At 37.6% G+C, this 16,326-nt stretch overlaps 1 protein-coding gene across 4 annotated transcripts in view; it reads right to left on the bottom strand.

Moving 5' to 3' along the window:
• The window catches only part of LOC144970922 (protocadherin-1-like), a 262,347-nt gene that overhangs the window by 17,939 nt on the left and 228,082 nt on the right, over nt 1–16,326 (bottom strand). For all 4 annotated transcript variants that reach the window (XM_078911105.1, XM_078911107.1, XM_078911108.1 and 1 more), the window contains 3 exons: nt 12,248–15,904; nt 5,501–5,605; nt 2,607–2,751 (listed from right to left, as the gene is read on the bottom strand). In XM_078911105.1, the coding sequence (XP_078767231.1) occupies nt 2,607–2,751; nt 5,501–5,605; nt 12,248–15,082 (3,085 nt within the window). In that variant the 5' untranslated portion in view covers nt 15,083–15,904. The remainder of the gene's footprint in view (nt 1–2,606; nt 2,752–5,500; nt 5,606–12,247; nt 15,905–16,326) is intronic.

Genomic DNA, 16,326 nt, shown 5'->3' with positions numbered 1-16,326 from the left:
AAATTCAATGCATTGTCATTACTAAACCATGCCTATGGCAGGCAACGGAACAATGTTCTATGTATTACCTTTTTAAAAAAAAGACGGATAGAATAAGCTGGCTACTCAATCTATTTGGCACGACAGATAACAGGACGCTTTTGTCTTGCTTAGCAAGAAGGGGGGCATTGGACTACAACAGGATTGCGGACAAGAGACAACGGGGCATGGCTCCACTTTGACAAATTACCCTGTTGATTATAGCAACACTTTCATTGGGTAATCTTTTGTTCTTTCTATGGGCTATGAGAAAACCGTTGCGCCGATATCTGTGTCGTTACCAAGTCAAGCGACATTGACTGTGCTTAACAATCGATAGGTTGACGCATGTGTGTTGGACTTCGCAATTGTGTCTCCGGGTGAGGAAGATAAAAGAAAGTCCTTCAGAGCCATGAGGCCCATGGAGTCGGAGTTTATCCTGGTTTCTATAGCGTGAAACGGACAATAACAATTGATTGCTACCCTTTGAATAGGCAATAAACTATCCCAAAGTGCGTTCCGCTAAATCTAATAGAACCAGCTACCCAATCACTGCTAGATGGACATGGGATTCAGAAAAAAAATCTCGACTCCATCCGGGATTGATCACGGTCCCTTTACGTGTGGAACGCGTGCTCTACCATCTGAGCTAATGGGACCCCCGGCGAGGAAGATAACACCTGTTAAACAACCCAACTTTTGTGTAAATTTGTAGCTGGCAAAAGACAATGACGGATATTTAAAGACTGGCAACTTAAAAACAAATGATGCCTAGCATATGAATTGTACTATATGTAATGGGAATTCGGTTCCACGAATGATTCATATTGAAGTGCATTGGTCACTGTGCAAACTTCTATGCCTGTTCAGAATTTTCACTTATTATACATTGTTGTTTTAAAACAAAAGTTAAAGCGTACAAATGATAGTTTGGACAGTAAAATGAGTAGAAAATTAATTGATCAACTTATTAAAAAATCAGCGAGGAGAGAGCATCAATAAAAGAGACTGAGAGAGACATTCGATTGGTCGAATCCAGTGTTTGCTGTATTGTCAATATTAACATAGACAAAGAGGAAGAGAAACGGGTTGAAAGGAAGGAGCTTATCACGCTAAATTTAATGAGATTTTGTAACATAATCCAGGGGCATAAATCTACAATCTATTAGCAACATCATTGATTTTGGAGGACACCAGATCCGTCATGTTTCCAATGAGCGACAGATACCGATGATAAATGGTAGCGATCGACGCACAGATTTATTCATTCACTGCGTGATGGATTGGAGCGCGACACGTTAGTCCCTGGGGGTGATGAAACTGTTTATTATAATCGTTATTATTATTACGACTCTTGGTTAACGGGTTTATCTTACAGATAATATTAAACAGTTATGTTAGTCGTGGTCATACACGGTAAATCCTGTCTTAGAGGTTGTAAAGCCTATGAACACTTTAGTGACGAAATAAAAAGACTGACAAGCCATGTGGCAAGACCACCTAGTCTTTAGATTGATGTCCCTTTGACAGCTAGGTGGCGTTGGTAGGCACATCGCTGAGCGGAAACAGGAAGACGTGAAGACCTTAGGGGGAGGTTTATTTAATTAAATATGGCGCCGGTGAAGAAGCGAATTAAGCGACATGTTTTCCGGAGGGCTTTTCCCCCCTCGGTAGATCGAAATTGAGTGTGTACACAGTTATATTGCATGTTTAAGAGTAATAAAAGTGTGGTCGATTTTAGGAATTGTGTGTCTTTTGATGCATTGGATCTGAAACAATGCTTATAACATGGTAAGGAATTGGCCATTTTCTTGATCGGTTAACTACTTGCTAAAGACATTTGATGGGGGGGGGGGGGGGGGGGGGGGGGCAGAACAAGACAACAAAATCAGAATTTGATTACAGCACTGCATGGGGAAAATATACTGGTTGGGTTTACGGCTTAATGAGAATATACCATGCAGTGGGAGAAATTGATCGATTGTGTCATAGAAAGATGAATGGAGGGCAATTGTCGGAAGACGTAGGTAAGTTCGTCGCGATGTCGCCTATTCTGCTGACCAATGTACGAGGTGTAGTTCCTAAATCCCGCTAATCCGAATATCCTGCATATTATGTTGATAGGGAACGAGATAAATAAACTGCACATACCTATATGTAACTGTTATAGAGAGAGAGAGAGAGAGAGAGAGAGAGAGAGAGAGAGAGAGAGAGAGAGAGAGGGGGGTGGGGGGATAAAGAAAGGGTAATGCAATTTCGTATATTATCTCTGTTTAAATATAGCAGACTGTTAAATGGTATACATACTCCGTATTCATACGTCGTGGAAACAAAGAATATTAACGTTTAATAGAAAACTGAGTTTAAATCCATTTTCTACTCTTGTGTTGTGTTGAATGAATCCTTCCAAACACGCGAGAAAACCAACGAATGAAATAGATGGTTTCAGTGTGCTTGTCTATGTTAGAAAACCAAATACATTTTTATAATAGACAATAATAGAAACAATGCCATATAGACATTCACCTATAATTCATAAAATTTACATTGAACGTATCGTAAACTGATTGGAAAATCGAGTTCCATACCTCCTTCTCCTGAAGAACTAGTTTGCGCATGACTTTCATCTTCACTTCCACCTCGCCCACTGTCACTGGTTCCAGTATCTCCCGAAGAAGCGTCGCTGTACCTATCTTCACCAGGCCGGTTAACCTCGATGAATTGGCGCTCATCCTAAGAGAAAAAAAAAATGGTATAAAATTGAATATATGAATGTCATAGAGAAAGAAAGAAAGAGAGAGATAGGGAGAGAGAGAGAGAGAGAGAGAGAGAGAGAGAAAGAGAGAGAGAGTGTGTGTGTGTGTGTGAGAGAGAGAGTGTGTGTGTGTGTGAGAGAGAGTGTGTGTGTGTGAGAGAGAGAGTGTGTGTGTGTGTGAGAGAGAGAGTGTGTGTGTGTGAGAGAGAGAGTGTGTGTGTGTGTGTGAGAGAGAGTGTGTGTGTGTGTGAGAGAGAGAGAGGGAGAGGGAGAGAGAGAGAGAGAGAGAGAGAGAGAGAGAGAGATTCAAGCTAAATCCTTTACATGTGTTATTGTTTCCGATTGTAACTTTTCACCTTAGAGCGCTGTCCACAAATTAGCAAATAAACAGACGTCATCTTAGAGTGATAAATCCATGTCATAACCCCCCCCCCCCCAAAAAAAAAAAAAAAAAAAAAAAAAAAAACAACAACAAAAAACTAAACAAAACAAGACAAAACAAAAAAAAAAAAAAACAAAAAACAAAACAAAACCCCAGACCAGACAAACAAACAAACACCCCCCCCCCCGAAATGGACAACAACAATAAAATAAAAACAACAAAAGAAACAACGAAACAAAACAAAACAAAATCCCACAAACGAGTTCAGCACGTGCATCGTTTGAATGATATCGTTAAAAAACATTCGAAGAGAGTTATCGCTGTACATTAAATTGTTCGTTTTCAATGTCCCGAGAAAGAAGCAATATAATTTTCAAAGCAATAATAAAACACACGCAAAAAAACCCCAACAAAACAACAAATAAATAAACAAAAAGAAAAAAGAAAAGAAAAAGGAAGTAAAAAAAGACATACCCCCCCCCCCCAAACAAAAACCCAACAAAAACAAACAAAACAAAACAAAGTAAATCACAAAATCCCAAACCTCCCATTCCAACAAAACATATATAAACAAAATAAAAAACAAGACAAAACCAGCAACCAAAAAAAAAAAAAAAAAAAAAAAAAAAAAAAAAAAAAAAAAAAAAAAAAAAAAAAAAAAAAAAAAGAAAAGAAAAAAAGAAAAGAAAGAAATATCAAATGATAAAGCAGCACACGGCCCAGCCTGAATCAGTTAATTTCTTATAAGTTTTCTTTCCTTTAAAGTCTGTTTTTACTTTGATCTCTTTCCTTACGAAAATGACAATACGTTATGCCAAATTCAAACTATATTTTTTAAATTTATGGATGACGAGGATTTTTTTTTCTTTTTTTTTTTTCTCGGTGAAATTGTCATTCACGGAATATCTTGTAGTATCTCCTAAAAAATACCGCTTTAATCCAATATTTCAATCAAGTAATAACATGGTGTATGTCAATATCAAACTTGTGATATATGGAATATTATAGAAACACCATCATGCCATGCAATGTGCTTAGAATAGCATATTTCAGAACAGATTCTAATGGCAGTTTAAAGCCCCCACCCCCTCCCCGAATACAAACAGGGAAAAAAACCCCCGGACCTTCACGAAATTCAAACCAAAGATAAAAGAGCAAAACGTCCTAATGCATATCGTTCTCAACCCATCACCGTTAAGTTTCTTCCTCTGCTGTTTTATGACCTGGGTAAAAATTAAGCCAATATGTTGTCTAGTACTTAATCAAAAAAGAGATGCAAAACAAAATGGCAACTTAAAAAATCCCGCATCCTTTTGTGAAATAACCCCCCCCCCCTTTTAAAAAACGGGAACCCCCCCAAAAAAACCCAAAAAAACCCCCAAAAAAACACCTCCCCCAAAAAACAAAAAAACAATCCCTCACCCAAAAAAAAAAACAAAAAACAAAAACAACAAAAAGACAAAAATGACTCAAGAATTTTCATTCCTCTATTCAACCAATCTTTGTTTTCAACAAGGTTGAACAGACTATCCCCCCCCCCCCCCTCTCGTCTTCTTTTATCGTTTCACTTTCTATATTTGGATTCAGAAACGTTATAGGCGCATTCAAAATATCTACAAATGAGGGAATAAAAATTCGATATTGGAGACTGTCGACTAATGACGTAATTGACAGTAATAAGGAAATGTCAATCCTTCTGCCACTAAATATAGTCCCTTGTCATTTCTTAAATCCTATTGCCGTTGAGCTTTCATTGGTTTTGGTTCGAAATCCGAAATATTAGAAAGTCTTTGGTAAAAAATGAAATTCTTTATACTTTGAGGGGAACGAAAAAGGATTGAAATTGTATAAAAATAAAATATGACGCAAAATAATGAAAACGCTGTCAGTGACATCAAAACAAAATTTTAAAATTCAAAGAAAATCAATTCAGCAGAAAATATAAAAACATTAAAAAAATTAGGTGCTGCGTCAAAAAGAAATAGAGACATACTGATTTTCCTAGTTTCAATAATGGGTCTGTAATTTTAGAGCTGGTATCGTGATCAATATATATATATATATATATATATATATATATATATATATATATATATATATATATATATTTAACACCCCTTTAAAAATAAAACACCAATATGAGAGGCTCCAACCCCCCCCCCCCCTCTCTCAACTAATAAAAAAAAGATGTATGGAAGTAAAACATGAGAGAATGCAAATAAATTTAAGAATACGAATAGATTGGAGTTGATAAAGGTTGGGTAAAGGAGAGAAAAGGGTGGAAACTGCAAGAGCGAGGCCACCGTGATGAATTGATTGTATGAACAAAACTGGGCAGTGCTTACCGGTACATCCGAGGATGCCTTCCGTTGTTCATACAGATGTTGGCTGTAGTCTGGGCTGGCCACGCCGTTCAACATGATAAAGCCTCCGTTACTTCCTATGGTACCCTGGAGACACGCAACAAAATTGAAATATAGAGATTTCCACATATTATGGTACCCTAAAAATCAAGCGACAAAATTTAAATAAGAAATCACCTTATTATGGTACCCTAAACAACAAAAAGCCAAATTTAGATATAAGAGCACATTCTATGGCACTTTAAACAAAAAAAAAAAACCCCAAAACAAGACAAAAAAAATACAAAAAAAACAAAAAAAACAAACAAAATAAAAAACAACAAAAAAACATCAACATTTAAACATACGTTATAAGAACAGTTAATAACATTTTTATTTTCAAAGAAACACAAAAATACAAGAACAAAAGACTTGGTAGGATGGCATCTTTATGTTTGACCTTTTTAAAAATCGGTACAATACACACACACACACACACACACACGCGCGCGCGCGCGTACGCGCACTCATTTTTCTCAATCTCATACAACACAAATTTCCCCCACTCTAATTGCCTTTTTCTTCCTCACTTTCTATATCCGTCTCAACACTGTTTCTCCTCCACCAAATCCATTTCCATTCTCACTCATCCTTCCATTCCGATCCACCCCACCCAAAAACGTCCTAAACCCCTCCTATTATAAAATCCATCTCATCCTTCCTCTAACCCCCTACCCCTCCCCTCGCCACCCCCTCCCCCAAACAAATTCAATCGATCCAGATTCAAACATCATCATCACAAGGGTGTTGTCCGACATTACTAGTATAATTGTCTTGTCCTTAGGGTCCGTTCTCAATGCCCCCTTTCACTCCCTCCCCCCCCCCCTACCCTAACACCCTCTACTTATTCTTGACATGCCGGGCATTTCAAACTCTTGACCGGTGCTCTTAGTGAGTGACAACACCCCCGTTTATTGGTCGGAGAACCCAATAAAATACTCTGGACGGGGGATGGTCCACGCCCTTCCTTGTATCAAAGAGTAGAAGCATAAATGTCACTCGTCTTCACTACTAAACTGAACAATAAAATATTGTGATATTATGATTTCAAAGAAAGAAGTTATTTTTAGTCTCAACGCTCGAACGACATGGCCCTTTCTTACTCATTATTTATTTTTTATCTTTTAACTCCATAAAGTCGACAACTATCCCGGCCTTTTCTAACCATGAATCGGGCAGCTTGTTACGATCTGATTGGGATCCAAATCTATGGCAGTGTACTTATTCTAAATATTAGACCCAGTTGCCCAACTACTAAGCAGGGCAAGATGGCAAGAAAAAAAAAAGAAATCCGTTAGAGGCATATTATTTATATATTCCAAGATGTTCAAAGAGCATGTTTTTGCGTGCACAGTTGAAGATAATAAAAGTCCTCTTTAAATTATGATCGTTGTGGTGCAAACGCTATGACAATAAAATATAATAAGTTGCTTCTTCTCTTTCTTATAAAGGCCGCGCTATTACGGGTAAAACGTTTTTTACGCCAAAAGAAAATTCAATAGAGGAAATATTGTTCACTTGGCATCTTGTATTTCATATCCATTGTTGCTAGCGAGTCGAAACCTCTGACAACAAAGGCCTGGAGGCCAAAATAAAAATCATTTTCAAATCTTGAAAGATCATTTTCAAATCTTCGCTCAAGTAAATTGTTAAAAAAAAACAAGAAAGAAAAGAAATAGTAAAATGGCGTAATGCTGCCATTTCAGCAATTCTTCTTCTTCTCTTCTTCATATTAACTTAATGGCTCATTCAGACTATTGTCAATGTATAATTCTTGTTGGACATTAAAATTTACACGATCATTCAGTTTGGTGATGGTGATCATATAAAAGTATTTGATTTGAAAACTGGAATATATGGGAGTGGAATTAGATCCTACTGACTGTCAACATTTAATCGTTTAGCTAGTTCGATTTAGGAGTTGACATGGTTGTCAATGAAAATGCAGTGAGCAGTCCCTGAGTGTCCACTTTGGAGAGGGACTCTTGAGTAGAAGGAGTACTTTTCTGCGTTGGTGGAGAACGTCAAATTGGAGGAGAGTTTGGGACTATTATTGTTAATGTAATGGAAGACTCGTCTTGAATGAGGATTTGTGATTATAATAGAATTTGGTTAGGCAAAGAAAGGGAATAGGGAGGGATTAGAAAGAGGGAGGAAAAAAATAAATAAAAGAGATAGTTAGCCAGGAAATGGGGAATGGAATGGTATGAAGAGAAGAAGAAGAAGAAGAAGAAGAAGAAGAAGAAGAAGAAGAAGAAGAAGAAGAAGAAGAAGAAGAAGAAGAAGAAGAAGAAGAAGAAGAAGAAGAAGAGAAGAAGAAGAGAAGAAGAAGAAGAAGAAGAAGACGACGACGAAGAAAAGAAGAAAAAAGAAGAAGATGAAGAAGAAGAAGAAGAAGAAGAGATAAGTGTAAGATGGATAGGTAGATAGATAGAAAGAAAGATAGATAAATAGGTATATATAGAGCTGAGAGGGATACGTAGGTAGGTAGGTAGATATGTCAATAGATAGATAGATAGATAGATAGATAGATAAGTAGATAGACAGACAGATAGACAGAAATGAAAAAGTCACAGAGAGGGGGGAGAGAGAGAGAGGGAGAGAGAGAGAGAGAGAGAGAGAGAGAGAGAGAGAGAGACAGAGAGAGGTAGGGAGGGAGGGAGGGAGGGAGGGGGGAGAGTCAGTATAAGGAGAGAGGTGAAGGGGGGCGAAAGATAAGATCTTGTTGCATAAAACAGAAGAAAGAAAGAGAAATAAAGAAAGAAAGAAAGAAAGAAAGAGAGAGAGAGAGAGAGAGAGAGAGAGAGAGAGAGAGAGAGAGAGAGAGAGAGAGAGAGATCCAATCATGTTTGAAGTAAACAGACAAGTAAAAGAAGACAATGGAGTTTGAAGATGGAAGCAATTGAATTATTTATCTGAGTTTATCCTCTATCTCTTTTCACTTAACTGTGCTGACGTATGAATGAATAGAAGAATGAAAAAAATAGTTGGAGTAGCTTTTATTAGTGTGAAATTTGGGCAAATTGGACAACCTTTGTTTTGCTTTGGTGTGACATGAACATATATTAAAAAAAAAACTCGTGTCAAAATTAAAAACATTGATTAAAGAGAAGAAGATAAATGAAGTGATGTTAAGATGTCAATGAGCAGTGATATCACACTCAGATGTTTATCAGGTAGTAGCTGTGTTTAATTTCAGTCAGTGAATTGATCGCTTATAGTTATCTTTCTTATAAAACCAACATCAGCTGCTGTTTTGTAAACCGATAGCCCAGAGCATAGCTATTAATTTCGTTCAAATGACAGCTTGTGACAAAACTGTACTCAACTGAACTCCAGTAGTTAATTAAACAACATTGGAGAGAGTGGGAAAGAGGGTGGAGGTGAGTGGGATGAGGGTCAGTTTGGGTTAAAGGAAATACATAAATAGAGAGACTTTCAATACGATGATGGATGGATAACGTTATAGAGAACTATAAAGCCCGTGGACGTGGAGCTGAAGTTTCATCAGGGGGTTGAGACATTAAAAAGTCAGTAATAATTACTCGCTACTCTCTGAATTGGAGACAAGTTTATCATAAAATATTTTCTGTAAAATTCAACATATCCAACAATTCGAACGATTCACCAATTTTACTGTCAGAACATATAGAAAGCTTAGAAAATTAATGTTTAACTGACTTTTGAGATAGACTGCACATATTGTTATTAAACAAGTATGATTTTAGATTCAGTTCAAAGTGTTTGGTTAATCCAAGCACAACACCAATTCAGACTTTTCACATTCCCCAGTCCCAGACTTATCGTAAAACCAAAACATTACGACTGGACTGCCGTATTATGGAAAAAAATAATTCAAATTATTTTAGCAAGAAAACTCGTTCTTCAAATATCGATCGATCAAAATGACTCTCATCTTAGCAAAACTCTCAAACCTGGGACTTCGCGAAATCTCAGTTGCCAAGATGAGGGTCATTTAAATCGATCGATTTTTGAAGGATTGGTTTTCTGGCTAAATCTTAAAATGCGCCACTTTTCAAAATAGGGTAGGTTAGCTGGTTAACAGGAAACGCGCTGTGATACAATCCTTGAGTTCTTTCATTCCCAAGAGCAGCTCTTTTGCAGTACTGAGGATCTTGTATTATTTTCTTTTTGTTTCTACATACAACACTAACCTAACCGGACCAAATTGAAAAAAAAAAAAACAAAAAAAAAAAATAATAATAAAAAAACAAAGAAAGAAAGACAAAACATGGTAAGCGAATGAATTTAACATTTCTTTCATTATCGTCGACAGGGACATTTTTAAATTGAACGTTCTGAATTTAAGAAGTATGTACATACGATAAATAGCAAAAAAAAAAAAAAGGAACTGCAGATTTCAACAATGCCCCAATCTCAATTTTTACCATCTCACTTCTCCGTAAATTATCAAGACCATAAATTGCAGCGGACATTTCATTTCCACCACAACCGATTTTGTCGATCCAATTTATTCCAGCAATATTATTGATCTGACACTCTCAAGATTCTGAAAATTATGTTGCCACCATACCCCCCCCCCTCACCACCCCCCCCCCCCACCGTACCGTACCCCCAACCCAACAATTTTTATTTTCTGTTTCGTTCACGCGCCTTTTCTAAAATATTAGTATTTTCTACACCAACAGTTATATGACCGCATCTTCCCGATATGAAGGAAGGGAACTAACACAAAAATGACCGGAGTAATTTCTGTAGCTGTCCTTGGGAAATGAAGCAGTGCTAAAACTGGGCAGAGAAATGACCAGCAGACAATTTGGCGTGGACGCTGGGAGCTTAATGAATCAGAAAAGATGTGGAAAGGAAGGAAGTGGGGTTTTGGTCATAAGGTGGTTGTGGTGGTGTTGGGGAGGAGGTGGGTAAAAAAACACACACACGCGCGCGCGCGCGCACGCACACGCACACACAAACACATATACAAAAAAATCCCAAGAAAACAAAAACTACCATATTATTGATTCAAACAAGAAATGGAGATGCTCAGGGACATGGTGATTGTGACGGTGATGTATAGAGAGAACCATGCCAGCCAGTGACGCAGTGGGAATACCCTACACTAGTCTTGGGGTCTAGTTTGACGTGTTTAATTAACAAAACGTTTTTCTTTTTCTTTTTAGAGACATACAAAAGAGATGTGAAAGTCAGAGTGTCTAAATTGAAATCGTGATTCGTATTAAACCTTACGTTTACACACCTTTAAATTTCATTAATAATAAAACAGAAAGAAAAAAAAAACAAAAAAAAAAAAAAAAAAACAACTAAACTAACCAACAAACAAACAAAAAAAAAACAAAAAAAAAAACAACAAAAAAAAAAACAACAGCAAAACATTACAGAGATTTTTAAAAAAAAAAAGAAAGAAAAGACAGAATCAGAAGCAAGCGATTGCCTCCAAGTACAGAATAAGTCCATTTCAAAGTTTTATAAAGGTTGTAAAGAAATGATTAAAAAAAAAAAAAAGAAAACAAAAGAAAAAAGGAAAAAAAAATAACCCCAAAACCCCCCAGACAAACAAACAAAAAAACAAAACAAACAAAACAAAACAAAACTAAAACGAACCCAAGAGAATACACATTCAAAACAAATCATTAACAAATACCGAACAAAAAACAAATGAAATCAACAGAAACCCAGACAAGATTTAAGTTCTGGCTTTCTTGTTTTCATTGCAAAATTGACTTTGACGCAGTATTGACCACTGGCCGTCGGGGAATTAGTGCCACAAAGGAACCTCTTTCGCTACACCCTTTCAATCACTTGGACAATTAGTGTACTAATGGAACCAAGCAAGAAGAATTATTTTTTGCGACCAAAAGTTCATTCACTTTCGTATAGAGTCTAGATGTCTTATTTAAATTGGGAAAAAACAATATTGTAAAAATTTGGGGTACTGGCTGCAGAGAAAGAGAACTAGAAATTAAGGATCACTAAAAAAAGTTTAATTTTGAGTCAAATTTTCGCATGTCGTGTTGTGGGCAATGTTTTGGGTGGGATTCGGGTGATATAAAACCAATGATGAAATGTGTTCTCATACACGGTCTTCTAAAAAATGACAACGAACACCACCACCCCCCTCCCCAATAAAAAAAATCAATCACTCAACAAACCAATCGATCAATTAACAACTCCTCCCCCAAAACACAAAGAACCCACCCCCTTCCAAATAATACAAACAAAACAAAAAGAGATTCAACACCCCCCCCCCCACATACACACAAAAAGGGACAACAAAAAGAAAAGAAAAAAAAACACAAAAAAAACAACAACAAAAAAACAAACAAAAAACAAACAAAAAACAAAAACAAAAGCAAAAACAAAAAAAAAAACAACAAAAAAAAACAAAACATAAAAAAAATAGCAAATCATAAAATAAAACAAACAAAAACAAAAGCCAAAAACACAGAAAAAACATTAATAAAAATACAAAACAAAACAAAACAAAAACAAAACAAAAACAAAACAAACAAAGAACAAATCAGCACCCAATCGATAATTAGTCGATTATCCAAACAAATAATCAATAATAAAATAATCAGTTTTTATCAAATAAATAGATAAATAAATTTATAAATATATCGATCTAATCACTCTTTCGCAATCAACGCAAGCACAAACCGACAAACAAACAAGTAGACCAAAGTAACTCACCATTTTATGCGGCCGTCCATTCTCTTTTTGTATGTTGGGGGAAGGAGCGAACACGGACCCCATGGAGCCGCTTGTATCGGGTGACTCGACAACCTCGTCGTCCAGGGAGAAACTGACCTCTTTCTTTTTCTTCTTCTCCGTACCAGGAACTTCCAGGGTAGCCTTGATGTTGTCCTCAGGACCGAGTTCGTTGGGGATAGAGACGGAGCTCACCCATTGGGCAGCCTGGTAGAGTTTGGAGTCCATCACAACTCCGTTCTCAGTGGCCCGAGTTGTTGGGTGACGTTTCTTATCCGAGCGTCGAACGAGACAGATAACAGCCATGATGATTATAGCAAGAATAAGGGTGACGGCGATGATTACAATAATGATGACCATATTTGTGCTAGACCCTCCTTTTTTATTCCTCTCTTCGAAAGCACGCATCTCCGCCTCACTTCCAGCTTCTACTTCTAAAGTCACGTCAAAAACGGTCGACTGGGAATCGACACCATTTCCGTCCCGAACTTCAATATCCAGGCTGTGAGTATTGATATCATCAGGTGTGATTTGTCTGGCGAGACGAAGTTTGCCACTGTTGGTATCAATGGAAAATAAAGACTTTTTAGGCATGGGTTGGGCGCGTTTTATTTTGAAATAGAATTCGACATAACTGGAGTCGTCCTCATCTCCTGCCTCCACGGTCGTGATAACCGTCCCGACTGTCATGTTGAAGGGACAAACGAAGGAACGTTTGGAGGGTACAGGCTTGATGATGAAAGGGGCATGATCGTTGTCGTCCATGATCGCAACGGTCACGTTCGCTATGTCGTAGTAGTTTTTCACTGAAGGATCAGTAACTTTGACTCGGAATGTGTATTTATTTTTATCTTCTCTGTCGAATTCCTTGTTGGTTTTGATGACACCGTTGTTGGCATCGATAGTGAATTGCTGCCCGTCAGCTGCGCCTGGTCCTCTGTTCATGATGGTGTACTGGAAGCGAGCGTTGTCTTTGGAGTCTTCGTCATAGGCCGACACATCCCCGACTGGAGATCCAACTGGAAGATTTTCTACTACGGACGCGAAAAACGCTTGTTGAGTAAATTTAGGCGGGTTGTCGTTTTCGTCCAGGACCATTATAGTTATTGTTGTTGATGAAGATTTTGGAGGTTGGCCGTGGTCAGTGGCGGTTATTTCCAATTTATAATCAGATTTTAATTCCCTGTCTAATGATGCTGTTGTTCTGATATATCCGGACACCTCATCAATTGAAAATAGAGCAGAATCTTTACTGGGCGAGATTTTGTAGGATACCCTGGCATTATCCCCGTCGTCGATGTCATCAGCAATGACCTGCATCACAAACTCGTTGGTCTCCCCATTTTCCACCACGGAACCGAAAGAACTTTCAATAAAAGTCGGAGGGTTATCATTCACATCTTTAATATTCACCTCAAATGATTCAAATGATGATAAGGGTGGATTACCTTCATCATTACATAAAACAGTGACATCGACTTGCGGTGCTTGTTCTCGGTCTAAAGGCTTGTTCAACTTAATTTTATATATTCCAAGACTAGGGTCTTGAAATTGCTCCAATTTGAAATGGTTGTCACTGATACTGCACGATACACGACCGCCGTTTCCACTATCTTTGTCGACAACTTTGATGTGTGCTAAAAATTTACCCACAGAGCCATTTTCAATAATAGCGTCCCCACCGGGTACCCGATTGACTTTTATTTCTGGTGGGTTATCATTCACATCAATCAATCTAATAGTTACATAAGCAAAATTCATTTTCGGAGGACCTCCATTGTCTTTAACGGTGACATAGAACTGATATAAGGACTTCTTTTCATAATCCAACCGCTGCCTTGCGTAAATTTTCCCTGTTGTTTGTTGGATAATGAACATCTGTCGGATGTCCTGTGTCACCTGACTACTCAGCTCATACGTCAGCTCTGCGTTTGGTCCAGAATCAGCATCCGATGCAGATAGAATGAGGATGGGGTCGTTGATATCCACATTTTCTAAGACATTTACTGTATAATTTGATTTCCCGAAAATTGGCACGTTGTCATTCCTGTCAGTAACTTGTATATTTATCAGAACGGTGCCAGATCGCGGCTCATCCCCTAAATCGGTTGCAATCACTGTGAGAGGGTACAGTTTCTTATCTTCCCTGTCTAAAACTTCTTTGATGGTGATCACAAGATCCTCCAAACCGTCGGAAGTCTTAGCTGTGCTGACTTCGAAAAGATCACTGGGCTGTGCCAATCTGTATGTGATTGTGGAATTGATTCCTTCTGCATCTGCATCGACAGCAACACTAGTATAAAGGGGGTAGATACTTTTTTGGTTCTCAGGCACCGAAAGATTGACAACTTCTCTAGGAAATTTTGGACTATTGTCATTGATGTCTGTAACTTCTACTGAAACTCGTAATAAATTGATTAGATTTGATGAATCAGAATTTTGAGTTCCTTTGTAAACTCCAATATCAAACTGAAGCTCACACTTTGGAGCTTTTTTACACAATTTTTCCCTATCGATATTTTTGGCTGTACGAATAACACCTATGGATTCGTCCACGTCAACATACTGCACGTCTGTATTTCCCTTTGAGAAAGGTTTGAAACTGAGAAGGCCGAAATCATTTCCCGTAGACTGGAACAGTCCGCTGTCCCTGGCAGTGTTGCCAATCACGACATTGGCCCCAGTTTCTTCCTCTATAGAATATCCAAGATTTATGGTTTGGGACCAAGATAGCCCGATGAGCAATGCAAAACAATGAAACAGAAGAATCATGATTCTTATTGAATTGTTGGAACTGTATTGCCGTCCAGTTGTCATCTTGATGCGTTAAATTTGTTAGGAAACGTGGTAATCCTTAAATTCAAAAACATACTACGAACGAATCAATTATTTGATTACTTGAATAAATAGTAGATATCAACATATCTCAGTTACGACACATCAGCTGCTATGTTTTAAATTATAAATCCAAAATTACTCAGCTTAATCAAAATGTCCATTATGTTTCGAAGTTATGAATGAGAAAAAATAAATAGCAAAAAAAATTGACTCAATATCGGATTACTATGATTATGCCAGTCATGAACACATTCGATTCTGTTTACACATTACTATAATCCAATAACGTGTACCATCTTCCAACAAAGTCCAATATCCCGTAGAGTCATTTCTCCTTCACAATGCAAAAAGCTAGCAGTGAAGACACATAACTAATAGGGATGGAATTGTCCTAGTCACAGAACCAGCAGCCAACAGCACCAGTCACTAGAACTACAGCAACCACTAGAGAAGTGACAATTGAGTTACCGAAACAAACCACCTCTAAGTAACGACTTAACGATTCCCAATCGAGGAGCACAGTAGGAGCTCTCCGTACCAAAAGGGTCAAATCGCTCTGCAAATTGTAGTTGTAGAAAATAGACTTGATCCAATTTACTACAAATAGACTTGAATTACGGTGAGTGGAGAGATCATCGGACTTTTGCGTTGGTGAAAAGACGAAATCCCTGCGGGCGTCTTGTGTCCGAGAGTATATAAAAATATGACGTGACAGTTTATGTTGTGGAAGCAGGCTTGTGTCACCAGTGAGATTGGCGTAGTGCTGGCCTTCAATGGTCTTCTACACTATCGTTGACTAATCTGAAACGAGAGAAGAAAAGAGAGACTTGTGAGACTTCCGTTTAGGAATAACAAACGGACAGTTAGACGTAAAGAAAATATTATGGATCTAGGTCCGGATTCGTGAATTGAGAAGGATTGTGAAGAGGTATCAATTTGTATAGGGTAGTAAATAGTCGGGCGTTGAGATTCCGCTCCGATTGATTTGTTCCAAATACCAGAGTGGCTGATACAATAGAGTAACATACAATCCCTAATCCAAACAATCAGGGTTCGTAAGGAGGTGGGTGGGAGTTAACTTAAAATCTGTTTTGGAGTAAGGGGAGAAAATGAGAACAGACTGGTTGTTGAAGCAAGTACTATGCAGAGTAAAATACATATATGTATATATATATATATATATATATATATATATATATATATATATATATATATATAGCACC

Source organism: Berghia stephanieae, chromosome 4 (assembly GCF_034508935.2).
Source record: "Berghia stephanieae isolate SIO BIC M18660-M18661 chromosome 4, UCSD_Bste_1.3, whole genome shotgun sequence".
In the NCBI taxonomy this organism is placed as follows: Eukaryota; Metazoa; Mollusca; class Gastropoda; order Nudibranchia; family Aeolidiidae; genus Berghia; species Berghia stephanieae.
Note: the sequence above shows the minus strand (reverse complement) of the source record. Positions and strands in the feature narration are given on the sequence as shown.